At 42.7% G+C, this 13,967-nt stretch overlaps 1 protein-coding gene across 4 annotated transcripts in view; it reads left to right on the top strand.

The window, feature by feature from the left end:
* The first annotated feature begins 7,414 nt into the window (after positions 1 to 7,414).
* TRIM24 (tripartite motif containing 24) overlaps positions 7,415 to 13,967 on the top strand; it is a 121,463-nt gene continuing 114,910 nt past the window's right edge. For 2 of the 4 annotated variants that reach the window (XM_059711902.1, XM_059711904.1), the window contains exon 1: positions 7,418 to 8,080. In XM_059711902.1, coding sequence (XP_059567885.1) covers positions 7,717 to 8,080 — 364 coding nt within the window. In that variant the 5' untranslated portion in view covers positions 7,418 to 7,716. Of the gene's footprint in view, positions 8,081 to 13,967 lie in introns of all 4 variants that reach the window. The other 2 variants (XM_059711903.1, XM_059711905.1) reach the window with 2 other exon arrangements.

Raw genomic sequence — 13,967 nt, forward strand, 5'->3', positions numbered from 1 at the left:
TTGTTGTGTGTTCATTTTCATTTGTTTCCATGATGTTTTTGATTTCTTTTTTGATCTTGTCGGTAACCCACTCATCATTTAATAACATGCTATTTGGCCTCCATGTGTTTGAATGTTTTGGGTATTTTTACTGTAGTTGCTTTCTAATTTCCTTCCACTGTGATATGAGAAGATGATTGATATGATTTCAATCTTCTTGAACTTGTAGAGACTTGTTTTGTGTCCTAACATGTGGACTATCTTTGTAAATGATCCATTTGCACTTGAGAAGAATGTATATTCTGCTGTGTTGGGATGAAATATTCTATAAATGTCAATTAAATCCATCTGATATAGTGTGTCCTTTAGAATCTCTGTTTCATTCTTGAGTTTTTGTCTGGAAGATCTATTCAGTGAAATCAGAAGGGTGTTAAAGTCCCCTACTGTGACTGTATTGTTGTCAATCTTTCCAATGAAGTCCTCTAGAAGTTTTGTCTATATTTAGATGCAACTTATGTTGGGTGCATATATGTTATATCCTCTTGTTGGATTGATCCCTTTAGTATTATGTAGTTACCTTTGTTGTCTCTTGTGATGTCTGTAGCTGGACATTTGTAAACAAGGATCTGAAGTCCTGCCAAGAAGAAGTGAATGTTCTATCAGGAACACAGCGTGACGTGCAAGCAAGTCATGCTGGGTCAAGATTGCACACAATCTTGAGTTCCTGGAACATTTACCTCCCTGAGAAAGGATAAGATTAAATAGTCGTGGGTGTAGAGCAGAAAGGGAGGGCACAGCTGCAAGTTGTCTTCAATACACTATTGTAATAATATAGAACAAAACAAGGTTTAGTTGATTAACTGCTGACGCACTAACCCTGTACGAAACCCCAATAAAAGCGATGATGAGTGTGCAGAGTTTGTTACATGCCTGAGTGACCTGTAGCCCTCTGTCTGGCATCAATCATCCTGTGTGCTCATCTTACCTCTGTGTCTTCAGTTCATTAAACATCCCTCAACAGATGTCCTTCATTTTAAAGTTTATTTTGTTGGATATGAGTATTGCTACTCCAGCTTTTTATTTCTTTTTCATTTGCATGGAAAAATTTTTTCTATCCCTTCACTTTCATCCTGTGTGTGTCTTTTGTATTGAGGTGGGTCTCTTGTGGACAGCATATAATTGGGTCATGTTTTTGTATCCATTCTGCTACCCTATGCCTTTTGTTTGGAGCATTTAATCCATTTATATTTAGGGTTATTATTGACTGGAGGCCCGATACACAAAATTCATGCAAGGGGCTCTGAGGGCCAAAGCGGCAGCCCCGGCTGCAGTCTCAGCCTCCGCAGCAGCAGCCCCAGCTGCTGCCTTGGCCCTCGTAGCCCTGGCTTCATCCGGAAGGTTGTCCGGAATGTCATCTGGAAGGTCGTTCGGCTGTCTGGTCTAATTAGCATATTACCCTTTTATTATTATAAATAGGTACTTATTTATTTCTGTTATATTTCTGTATAGCTAGGTTTCTGGCTCTGTTTCTTCTTCTCATTACAGCAATCCCTTTAGCATTAAAATATATATATATATATACTTTTATTGATTTCAGAGAGGAAAGGAGAGGGAGAGATAGATAGAAACAACAATGATGAGAGAGAATCATTGATTGGCTGCCTCCTGCACACCCCACACTGAGGATTGAGCCTGGAAGCCAGGCATATGCCCTGACCAGGAATCAAACCAGTGACCTCTTGGTTCCTGGTTCAACACTCAACTGCTGAGCCACACCCAGCTGGGCCATTAGCTTTTCTTGTAATGCTGGCTTGGTGGTGATGTACTTTATTAGCCTTTCTTTGTCTGGGAAGCTCTTTATTTGATTGTCTATTTTGAATGAAAGCCTTGCTGGATATAGTAATCTCAGTCTCAGATTCTTGCTTTCCATTACCTTGAGTACTTCATGCTATCCCTTTCTGGCCTGTATGGTTTCTGATAAGAAATCAGGTGTCAACCTTATGTGAACTTTGTAGGTAATAGTTTTCTTTTCTCTTCTGCATACAAAGGATTAAGATTCTCTGTCTTTAATTTTTTGCATTTTAATTATGATGTGATTGGGCGTGAGCCTGTTTGGGTTCTTCTTGATTGGGGTTTTCTGTGCCTTCTGCACTTGTGTGACTTTTTTCCTTTACCAGGTTAGGGAAGTTTTCTGTCATTATTTCTTCAAACATGTTCTCTATTCCTCTCTCCCTTTCCACCTCTTCTGGCACACCTGCTATTCTAATATAGTTACATTTCACATTGTCCCACAGTACCCTTAAGCTGTCCTCCTGTTTTTTATTTTTTTGTTTTGATTTTTGTTTTCTGATTGAGTAATATTTTCAACTCTGTCTTCTAATTCACTGATTCGATCCTCAGCTTCCCCTAATCTGTTGTGTATTCCTTCCAATGTGTTATTTGTGTAATGTCATTCTTTATCTCTGTCTGTTCTGTTTTCATAGTTACTATATCTTTTTTATGTTGTTGATATATTTACCATCATTACTCTGAACTATATTTCAGATAAATTTCTTATCTCTGTCTCATTTATCTCTTCTTCTCAAGAATTTTCTAGTTCTTTCATTTGGGGGTTGTTTCTTTATCTCCTCATTTTGGCTATCTGTTTGGGTTTGTGACTATGTATTAGTGGATCCTCTATACCAAGCTGTCAAACTTGCAGTCCACAATGAGTATATTTTTTAAAATTTTCTTTACTGATTAAGGTGTTACATATGTGTCCTTATCACCCCCCTTACTCCTACAATGAATATTTTTGCTGCCTAGCCAATATAAAGGTATGTAAGAAACATTTTAATAAAAATTTCATAACTTAATTTTTACAATATCCTGTTATACATAATCAACACTAATAAAAGAGAAAAATGGTAATTGGCGTACGAGCTACCCTTTTCATTGGCTAATCAGGGCTATATGCAAATTAACTGCCAACTAAGATTGGCAGTTAACTGCCAACAAGATGGCGGTTAATTTGCATATGTAGGCACAATGCAGGGAGGCGAAAGGGAAAGCAGGAAGAAGCCCCCTGCCACTGACAGTGATCGGAAACCCAGGGGGGAGCTAAGAGCTGGGGGGCAGGGCAAAGGCGGCCCTGGGGCCGCCTTTGCCCTGCCCCCCAGCCATGATCGGAGAATCAGGTGCCTTTGCCGCCCTGGCCAGTGATAGCAGGAAGTAGGGGTGGAGCCAGTGATGGGAGCTGGGCACGGTCGAAGCTGGCAGTCCCGGGAGCTAGGGGTCCCTTGCCTGGGCCTAAAGCGAAGCCCACGATCGTGGGGCCGCTGCAGCTGCGGGTCCCCACTGCCCGGGCCGGATGCCTCAGCCAGAGGCGTCAGGCCTGGGCAAGGGGCCGATCCTGCGATTGGAGGGTGATGGGGGTCAACGCCTAAGGGCTCCCAGTATGTGAGAGGGGGCAGGCTGGGCTGAAGGACACTCCCCCCCACACACACCCAGTGCACGAATTTCGTGCACCGGGCCCCTAGTAATTAATAACAAACTAAAATGTTTGCTAATGACTGATTACTATAACCGTGTTGCTTTCATTTCCCTTATGCGCCTTACATGCAGGTGCACCATTTCTCTCCACTAATACTAGCAGCGAGTATTTTAGCAGCTGATTGCCACATGATTAGTCTTGGACTGACTTGTTTGGTGTGTGCAACAGGAAATATTTCACTTTCATAGAGCAAGAAAAATAGGTCTATTTGCATTACACTTATTAATTGGTGCAGTTATTCAGTGTCTGGTACATTAATTTTCAAGAAAAATACTAATTTTTATTAAAATGTTCTATTATTTTATGTTAACGATTACTCATTTATTTTAGCCCTTTGTATTCAGCATGTCTCTATTGAAATAAACCTACGTTTCTATGAAAATTGAAGCTTTTGTTTTTTGTGACCCACATAAATGTAAACCTTGTTTATTTGGCCCATGTTAGCCTTTGTGACATGCTTGCTCTACACCTCTCAATCTCTAGTGCAGGACAGTGTTAAAGCCTGTTTCTGACTAATTAGATCAGGCAAGGACTCAAAGCCTCCAAAGACCGCCTCCGCCTACAGACTTATAGGATTCTGACTGGAATTGCCCCCAGACAATAGTCCCCAGGTGTGGCAAGAGTTTTCTTTTCCCAATAGGGTGGGGTAGTTGCTACTGCCTGAAGGCTAATTGTTATTTTTAATCTCTTAAGTGGCCTCAGGGCAAGGTGTTTTCCAATAGGGTGTGTCAGCTGTCTTCCCCAAAGGCAAGGTAGATGTGTATGTATGAATGATGTCCTTGGCTGCATAAGGGAATGACTCAACCCAGGAAACTTAGGGTGTTTGCCTTCTGAACTCTATCCCCCGTGTCCCTAGTCCTCGCTTCTGCTCTCATAGTTCTAGTCCACTTCACCCTCCCTCTGCTGGAGCACAAGGTGGGTGGCTCCACATGGAATTTTGAACATTGGCCCTTTAAGACAGCGCTAAATTTTAAGCCATCTCTCCCAGGCAGACTGCACCCTGCTGTTTTTCACAGCCAGATGTTGTGTGGGTACCCTCCTTAGTTCTGGTGCTCTCTGATGGGGGCCGACCTTGGGGATTAGATCCCAGAGGTCTCAGGGGCAACCCCCCACAGCTGAGATATCTCTCTGGGACTTCAGTTGCTGTCTGTGGGTACCTGGCCTACCCTTTCCTGCCCCCGACACTCCTATCAGTCTCTATGAGGTCCCCACTTTTAGTCCTGGGGTGTTAGGGTTCTCTCCTGCAAGTTTTCTGTTGATTATTCAGGAAGTTTTTCTGTATTTCAGTAGTAATACCAATTTGTTCCTGGGAGCATCCACTTACTCTGCCCAGATCTAGGTGTTAAATAAATTCATTTTTTGGATTTTAAAAAACTCAGAGCTATCTCTATTTGAACTAACTAAAACATATGATTTTTTTATTAGGCAAGACTACAAAGTTTAGGAGTATAGAAGATAATTTTCTGTAACACTGATTATCCATTGTGATTGAGAAACTAAACTAGTGGGTTATAGCAAATTTCATGGAATTCTGTCTTCCCCAATTCATCTCTCATTCTTTCTTATGTGCCCTGACCAGGAGGAATCGGACCTGCAACCATTTGGTGGAATAAGAAGGACTCATCTTTATGAATTATCATATTAAAATCATTAACTTGTAACAGATTTTTATTTTCTAGTATGTAAAGATTTTCCAGGTGCAGATACAAAAAGATAGGGTATAGAATAAGTACTGGGGAAGAAGTGATGGATTTTGTGGTGTTTTAGGAGGACAACAGGTAAGTCTGAATTTTGAAGTAAGGGCATTCCAAAACAGAGGGATATGAACTAGTATGTGCTCAGCAGGAGGAATTAAAACTAAAGCATGGCAATAGTGGGAGCTTCAGCTTGAGAAGTGAATGGCAATGAAATCATGGGCAGGACAGTAAAGAAATTCAGACTAGGCCTGTTTCTCCATAGAGCACCCAGATAAAATCATGAAATGCTGCTTGCTGCTACAAGTAAATATGGGGATGGGCCCAAAGAACCAGCTTTATTTTTTTTATTTGCTGTTTATTTATTATTAATTATTTTAATCCTTACCCTAGGGTATGTTCTTATTGATTTTTAGAGAGAGAGGAAGAGAAAGAGGGAGAGAAACATTGATGTGAGAGAAACATCTATTGGTTGCCTCCTATAGGCGCCCTGACCTGTAGTGGAACCGGAAACCTAGTTATGTGTCCTGATCAGGAGGAATCGGACCTGCAACTATTTGGTGTGAGGGAGGATGCTCTAACAACTGTCCCACCTGGCCAGGGCAAAGAACCAGCTTTTAAACTAGCTGCCAGTGATTCTTAACAAACTACTAGCATAAAAAATAAATAGCATTTGAGTTCATTAAAGAACTTGGTTTGCCCTAACCAGTTTGGCTCAGTGGATAGAGCATCAGCCTGCGGACTTAAGGGTCCCAGGTTCGATTCTGGTCAAGGGCACATCCCCAGTAGGGAGTGTGCAGGAGGCAGCTTATCGATGTTTCTCTTTCATCGATGTTTCTAAGTCTCTATCCCTCTCCCTTCCTCTCTGTAAAAAAATCAATAAAATATATTTTAAAAAAAAGAACTTGGCTCAACCATGGGCATGGGAGAGGGGGAAATTACAGAGGTGGAAGGGAGGTAAAGGGGGGACATATGAAATACTTTCAACAATAAAGATTTGAAAAAATAAAAAAGAAAGAAAAAAGAAAAGACTTCACTCAAGAGGCTTATGGAAATTGGATTTAATTACCTGTTTTGAAAAGAGGCTGGTAGGAGAGGAATCTTTTGTGAAAGTAAGGTGTTGAGGGTATGCTAGGATGCCTAGAGTTTATCCACCATTTCTTCTTCCAAAATCATTACAATTTTAACAAAACCTTTTCTGACCCCACTCCACTCTCTTCAGAGTTCCAGCACTACTTTATTTGTACTTAAAAATAGCACCGCCATACACATTTTTAAACAGTCTCGTGTACTAGTATATAAGAAAGCTTCCCCCCCCCCCTTCGTTCTTAAAGCTCCTTAAAAGTTTGTCTATTTTTTGAGTGAAATTGTGTGTGTAAAAGAAGGGGGAGGGAATGAAAAAGAATATTGAATTGATGAATTATTGGGATATCTCTATTATTGGGATATATCTTTATTTTTATTTCTTGTCATAATGCATATATGCAATAACGACATTTGCAAACAATCTTTATATCTTAATTCCTTGGAAAATGATCAATTTTTACTTAAAAAGCAAATCATTGACTTGAAAAATTAATTTATTTTCCAGGGGCGAAATTCTTCAAAGATTTCTTACTTGTAAGAGAAGCTTCCCCTTATTCTTCATGCTCCATCATTCATCATATAGATGAGTGCATTCAGGTGGCAAAACCCATGCTGCCTCCACATCTTTTCCCCACATTTTCCAATTTTAAAATTCATTCTTTACTCGCTTTTCACTACCTCCACTTTGTCATCCTTTGACCCTCCCACCATGCTCACTCTTCCTACAGGACCCCCTCTCCGGTAATAAACCCAGTTTTGAAAGCAGTCAATTAACTCCTAGACGCGGTTGAAGCCCCGCCCTATAGGAGGAACCAACACAGGCGGATCGGATTAGGCGGTCAGTGGTGAACAAATAAACCCTTAATCTTTCAACGCACACAAAGGCCCAATCAGAGGCCGCGGTTCCAGAGCCCCGAGGGGCGGGGCTAAACGAGCGCCCGCCCACCTCCCAGCCTACCGCAGCGCCGTCGGAGCCTCGCGGGCTAAGGCAGGCCCCGCCCCCTGGCCAGGCGTGGCGGCTATTGGGCGACGCGCTGCCAGCCGTTGTTTCAGTTGCTGGGAGAGGGGGCGGGGACCGAGGCGGGCTCAGGCCCCAGAGAAAAGCGGGGAGGCTCGGCCGGGCTGGGCGGGCTTGTTGAGCTCCCCGGCCATTGGCGAAGCGGGCGGAGCGCAGCCTCCCTGGAGCGAGGAACCGTCCCCGCTGACAGAACCCCCTTTTCAGGCCGCGCCACCCGGGAGGCGGATCCCCGGTTCCGGAGAAAGATTCCTCCGCCCTCCTTCCCTCCCTCCTTCTCCCGCGGGCCACCCGAGCGGCCTGCGAGGAGGAGGAGAAGGAGGAGGTCGTCGGGAGTCGCGGCGGCGGCGGGCGGAGACCGCGCTCCCCCTTCCCCGGCGGCGGCGGCGGCGGCGGCGGGGGGCAGGACAATGGAGGTGGCTGTGGAGAAGGCGGCGACGGCGCCCGCGGCGGCTTCGGCGGCAGCCGCCGGGGGACCCTCGGCAGCGCCGAGCGGAGAGAACGAGGCCGAGAGTCGGCAGGGCCCGGACTCGGAGCGCGGAGGCGAGGCGGCCCGGCTCAACCTGTTGGACACTTGCGCCGTGTGCCACCAGAACATCCAGAGCCGCGCGCCCAAGCTGCTGCCCTGCCTGCACTCCTTCTGCCAGCGCTGCCTGCCCGCGCCGCAGCGCTTCCTCATGCTGCCGGCGCCCGTGCTGGGCTCGGCCGAGACCTCGCCGCTGCTCCCCGGCCCCGGCTCGCCGGTCGGCGGCTCCTCGCCGTTCGCCACCCAAGGTGAGAGGCGGGCGCGGAGGGAGGGCCGAGGGGAGGCGGGCGCCCCTGCGCGGCGGGACCCACTGTCACGTCGCCGCCCGGGGTGCGCGGCGCAGGGGGGGGGGGGGGGAGGGGGAAGGGCGAGGAAGCGGGTCTTGTGTGGGCGCCGGGGACCCGGCGGGCCCGCGCGCCCCGCGAGCAACTTGCACGGGCGGCGCTGGGGACCTGGCCCGCGCGCCCCTGCCGCTGCTCGGCCCCCCGGCAGCCTCCTCCGGGCGACCCGCACTTTTGAAAAATCTCGGTCGGAGTCTGCTGTTGTCTGCGGCGCGGGTTCTTGGCCAAGTGCATCTAGTTCACCGCTACCCTCTGCCTCCCCGAAGCTTTGTCCAGGTGCCGACGATCCTGATCATCCCGCCTGGACCCACTGTGTGTGAGTGTGTGTGTGTGTGTGTGTTGGGGACGGAGGGGGGGTGCGGGTGAAGTGGTAGTGACTTTCTTTGATGGTTGACTACGGGTCAGATGTGGTCTGTTCTCTGTCTTACATGTTCCGGGTTCTTCAGCTCCATGAGAACCCGGTGTTCTCTCTCCCCGCTGTGGACAAAGGAACGTTGAGACGGTGTCTTCTTGTCTTTTTTATCTTTCGAAGATTTTATGTTAAGTCGGTAAAAGGGTAAAGAGAAAATAGAACAAAGTGATTTGAGGGTGCAGGATTTTCTTGTAAATTGTAGACAACAGCTGGAAATGTGGAAGCCTCTGTGGTCTTTGTGGTGGTTGTTACTGTATAGGACCTACTACAGGTAGAGAGTTTTGACAGGTGGCTCCCATTGCTAACTTTAACAGGTTTGGAACATTTAAATTTAGTTTAAGTACAGTAATTATTTGTTTCTGGTGGGATACTTGAGAGATTTTTTTTCAATTTTAATATTGCAAATAGTTGAGCACCTCATTTAAAAAATACAAAGTAACTGAAAAGGGGGAATTCCTTTTTAATTTGAGATGAATGCTAATTAAATAATTGAGCTAGGTCAAGGAGTATATGAAATTAATGTTTTAAATGGATTATAGTGTTAGACTCCTCATTTAATTATATGTTAGGAACAGTATCTGGTTGAGGGAGACAATTTTCTCTGTTTCTGCAGGTCCTGCCCTCAGAGTGACTGCCCTTTGTTTCTGTTTTAAAAGGATGTTTGTATAAGGAACAGCCTTAGAAGATGGTGTCTTCCATCAGAGCAAAGCACAGGCATGCATATGGTCCAGTATAATAAAGATAAATGCCTCCCTTTGGAGTAAAAGACAGGCATGCTTACTGCTCATCATAAAGATTAGGGTTCCCAGAGAGAAGAAAAGAAGAGAGGGAAAAAAAAGGTTAGGGTTCCCAAAGCATAGGTTTTTCTCATGTAGCACAACCTATTGCCTGTGTCTACTGGCCCTCTTCATTTTGCTTGGTGGGAACTGGGATTCAGAACCAGTGCAGAATGTTGGTGCTTTGACTTATATAATTATTGTAAGTAAAAAACTGCCCTTTGCCTGTGACCTGAATCTCATGTCTTCTACCAGCATCCACGGTAAGCTACTTTGTTAGCTTGTAAGTAGAGTAAAATATCAGTGTCATGACACTAGTTTGCTCAGATGTGGCCCACCTGTTGTAAAGTTAGTACAGGTGAAACTGAAATCTTAGTTCTTAAATTTTTTAAGACACATTTTAAGGTTTCTTTTATTTATTTTGTAAATGGTTAAACAGGCCAGTAGTCAATTAAGACCTGAATTTTGCATAATTCTAGGATTAAGATGTATTGCATGCCTGGCCATGACATTCAGACTTGAATGAATGAGAACATGGGTAATAAAAGTACTGATTCTCAATTCTGAGACAAGTTTGAATTTCATTTCTCAAAATGTTCTATGTAATTCCAGTCTCCAAATATTGCTTGTATTATATTCAAGTGTTCAAGGAAGGCATTTAAATTTAAAGGTAAATGTTTTTGCTTTTATACTAAGCAAAGGCTTTAATGATACTTTTGAGGTGTATACCTCTAAAAAAGTTAGGGTTATTTTCAATAAATTAAAAATATTATCCTGAATCTTATTGACTTGAATGCTTTCCTTTTTACCTCCTTGCAAACTTATTTTAATACAAGCTGAAGCAAAAATTTAGATAATGCATTTTAGAACTAAATAAATAGGGTTCATTTGATGAACTTTTTTTAAAAAAAATATATTTTATTGATTTTTTTACAGAGAGGAAGGGAGAGAGATAGAGAGTTAGAAACATCGATGAGAGAGAAACATCAATCAGCTGCCTCCTGTACATCTCCCACTGGGGATGTGCCCGCAACCCAGGTACATGCCCTTGACCGGAATCGAACCTGGAACCTTTCAGTCCGCAGGCCGACGCTCTATCCACCGAGCCAAACCGGTTTCGGCTGATGAACTTTTTAAAAATTTTTTTTTCTTGATTTCAGATAGGAAGGGAGAGGGGGAGAGAAACATCAACGATGAGTTAATTATTGATCGGCTGCCTCCTCCACATCCCCTCCTGGACATGTACACCCACCTGGAATCAAACCGTGACCTCCTGGTTCATGGTTTGATGCTCAACCAGCTGGACCATTTGATGAACTCTTAATGAACCTTCTTAATGAAGATTCCTTTAATTAACTTGTGGGTACAGGCACCATGGATCAAACTACAATACATGCAGGAGCAAAGCAGGTAATTGAGATAGAGAATTGTGAGCCTGCTAATAGGGAATGGTGCGGGAGTGGGAGGTGGCAAATTCTACTTAGCTCCAGCAGATTGTCATGTGAGAATGCAGGGCCAGTGTTGAAGGATCTTTTTTTTTCTTTAACAAGAAGTCTGAAGTCTGAATTTTGTGTAAAGTTTCTCTGGTATTATATACTAGAGGCTCGATGCATGAAATTCATGCACTCAGGGGGTGGGGGGATCCCTCTGCCCGGACTGCACCCTCTCACAGTCTGGGAGCGGGCCTAAGCCATCAGTCAGACATCCTTAGCGCTGCTGCGGAGGCGGGAGAGGCTCCCACCATTGCTGCTGCGCTAGCCACCCGTGAGCCCAGCTTCTGGCTGAGCGGCGCTCCCCTTGTGGGAGTACACTGACCACCAAGGGTCAGCTCCTGCATTGAGCATCTGCCCCTGGTGGTCAGTGCATGTCATAGCAACCAGTCATTCTGCTGTTCAGTCGATTTGCATATTAGCCTTTTATTAGATAGGATTGGCAGGTAATTAAGAAAAAAATGACATACCCACACAGGCCCTTTCTGTAGGCCACATAACCACACAAGCCCTTTCTGTAGGCCACGTAACATGTTCCAGTTACACTCTTAACTTTTAGATTTGGGGGTTTTCAAATATTAGCTACTAGAATCACCTGGTACACTTGTTAAAATTTGGATTTCTAGGTCCCTCTCCCCAGGGAGTCCAATTTGGCATAGTTTTAGAATTCCAGAGTATAATATGAAACCCTAGTGTTTCCTTAGATCAAAATATAGTTGATCATAAGGATTCTGTAGAAAATTATGACCAAAATTCAGGTGTAGAGTAGTTAATTCTCAATACTATCAGGCCTACTTTCCTTTTCTTTTTTAAAGTTCTTTTTTTTATCCTCACCTGAAGATATTTTTCCATTGATTTTTAGAGAGTGGGAGAGAGAGGGAGAGATAGAAACATCGATGTACTAGTAAGTGACACACATTGATTGGTTGCCTCCTGCAAGCACTCTGACCAGGGCCGGGGCCAGGGAGGATCCTGCAACCAAGGCACGTGCCCTAGACTGGAATCAAACCCAGGACCTTTTGGTCCGCAGGCCAACGCTCTATCCATTGAGCCAAATTGGCTAGGGCTACTTTCATTTTCTATTAACTTTTTGGTGCTCCCTATGTCATCCTAAATGAAATTTGTAGAAAATAAGTTCTTCCTAACAAATTTTTGAAATTAACATAATACTTGACCTTTTATAAAAGAAATAAAGTTAACTTATAATTTAAAAAGTATTGTAGCCCAGCCTGTGTTGCTCAGTGGTTGAGCACATGCTCAGGCTGGATCCCCACTAGGGTCCATGTAGGTGGCAGCCAATCGGTGATTCTCATTGATGTTTCTCTCTCTCCCTCTCTGAAATCAATAAAAACATTCTTTAAAGTATTATAATTTACAAATGCTCAAAAGTGTTTGAAAGGGGTCACATTATTTGTCCAGGGAGTGTGAAATATAAGAATCCACCAGTTTCCTTAGACTACTAACTGGCTGTCTGTAAGATATGTAACTCTCAATTTTGGGAGCTGATTTCTTTTGGTTCTTGGCAAAAAGTATAAATCATTTTTTAGTATAAAATATGAGGAAGGATTAATAATAGTATTTAAGGTCAATTCATATTGTATCAGTTTTATACACAACAGTTCTATATACAGTATATACTGTATTCACCTGTTGATGGAAATTACTATTTTTTTTCAGTTTGGGGCTTCTGTGAATACAGTTTTTATAAGTATTTGTGGACAATTCTTTATGTGGATATGTTTTGTTTCCTTGGGCAAATACATAGATTTGGAATTTACCATTTTGCATTCCCTCCAGCAATGTATGAGAAGTTCCAGTTGGTTTACATCCTCGCCAATTTGTATATTATTAATTTTTGTCTTCTAGTTTGTGTGACGGAGTATATCATGGTTTTAATTTTTATTTTCCTGACAAATAATGATGAGAATCTTTTTTGTGCTTATTGGCCATTCATAGATCTCTTTTGGTAAAATTTAAGTTTAAGTCTTTTGCAGATTTAAAAAAAATTAGGTGGTTTGTCTTACTGAAAAGTAAAACTTTACATTGCATCTTGGTCCTGTTAGGTACCTTTATTGCAAGTATTTTTTTCTCCCACTCCTTTTTATTTTTTAAATGGTATCTTTTGAGGAGCTGAGGTTAAATTTTGATTGATTTATCATGCTTTTTTTTAATTGATTTATCAGGGTTTTTTTTTCTTTTATGATTAGTGGTTTTCTAAAAATTCTGTACCTACTCCAAGCTTACTAAGATTTTCTCCCATTTTTTTCTTTCATTTTTATTATTTTTAAATATATTTTTATTGATTTCAGAGAAGAAGGGAGAGGGAGAGAGAAATAGAAACATCAATGATGAAAGAGAATCACTGATTGGCTGCCTCCTGCACATTCCCTACTGGGGATGGAGCTTGCAACCCCGGCATATGCCCTTCACTGGAATCGAACCCGGGACCTTTCAGTCTGCAGGCTGATGCTTTACCCATTGAGCCATCCTAGCTAGGGCTCTTTCATTATTTTTATAACTAAGCTTTTATACTTATATCTATAATCCATTTTGAGGAACTTTTGTGTGAGGTGTAGTGTTGAGGTTCATGTTTTTAATCATATATTAAAGCACCATTTACTGAAAAGAGTTCTTTCCCATTATATTACTTTGGCATTTTTTATGAAAAGTCATTTGAACAAATATGTATAGTTCTTTTTCTGTACTCGATTCTTTTCTATTGATCTGTCTGTCCTTTCAGTACTATTTGTACATTACGTTTTAAGTAAAAATTGAAATTGGACAGTTTTGTTCTTTCTCAAAATTGCTTTGGCTCTTCAAAGTCATTTGCATTTCTTTATAAGTTTTAGAATCAGCTTGTCAGTTTCTACACAAAAGCCTGATTTTGATTGGAATTGCATTGAATTGGGGATAACAATTTGGGGAGGATGCGCTTAACAATGTTGACTATTATCCATGAACATGTTTTATCTCCCATTTATTTAGATCACTAATTTCTCTCAGCACGCTTTAATTTGTAGTAATAGTATAAATTTTTCAGAGTTTATTCTAAGGCATTTTATGATAATGTTTAATGTTATTGTAAATGGTATTTTTAAATTTTCATTTCCAATTGT

Source organism: Myotis daubentonii, chromosome 10 (genome assembly GCF_963259705.1).
Source record: "Myotis daubentonii chromosome 10, mMyoDau2.1, whole genome shotgun sequence".
Lineage (NCBI taxonomy): Eukaryota > Metazoa > Chordata > Mammalia > Chiroptera > Vespertilionidae > Myotis > Myotis daubentonii.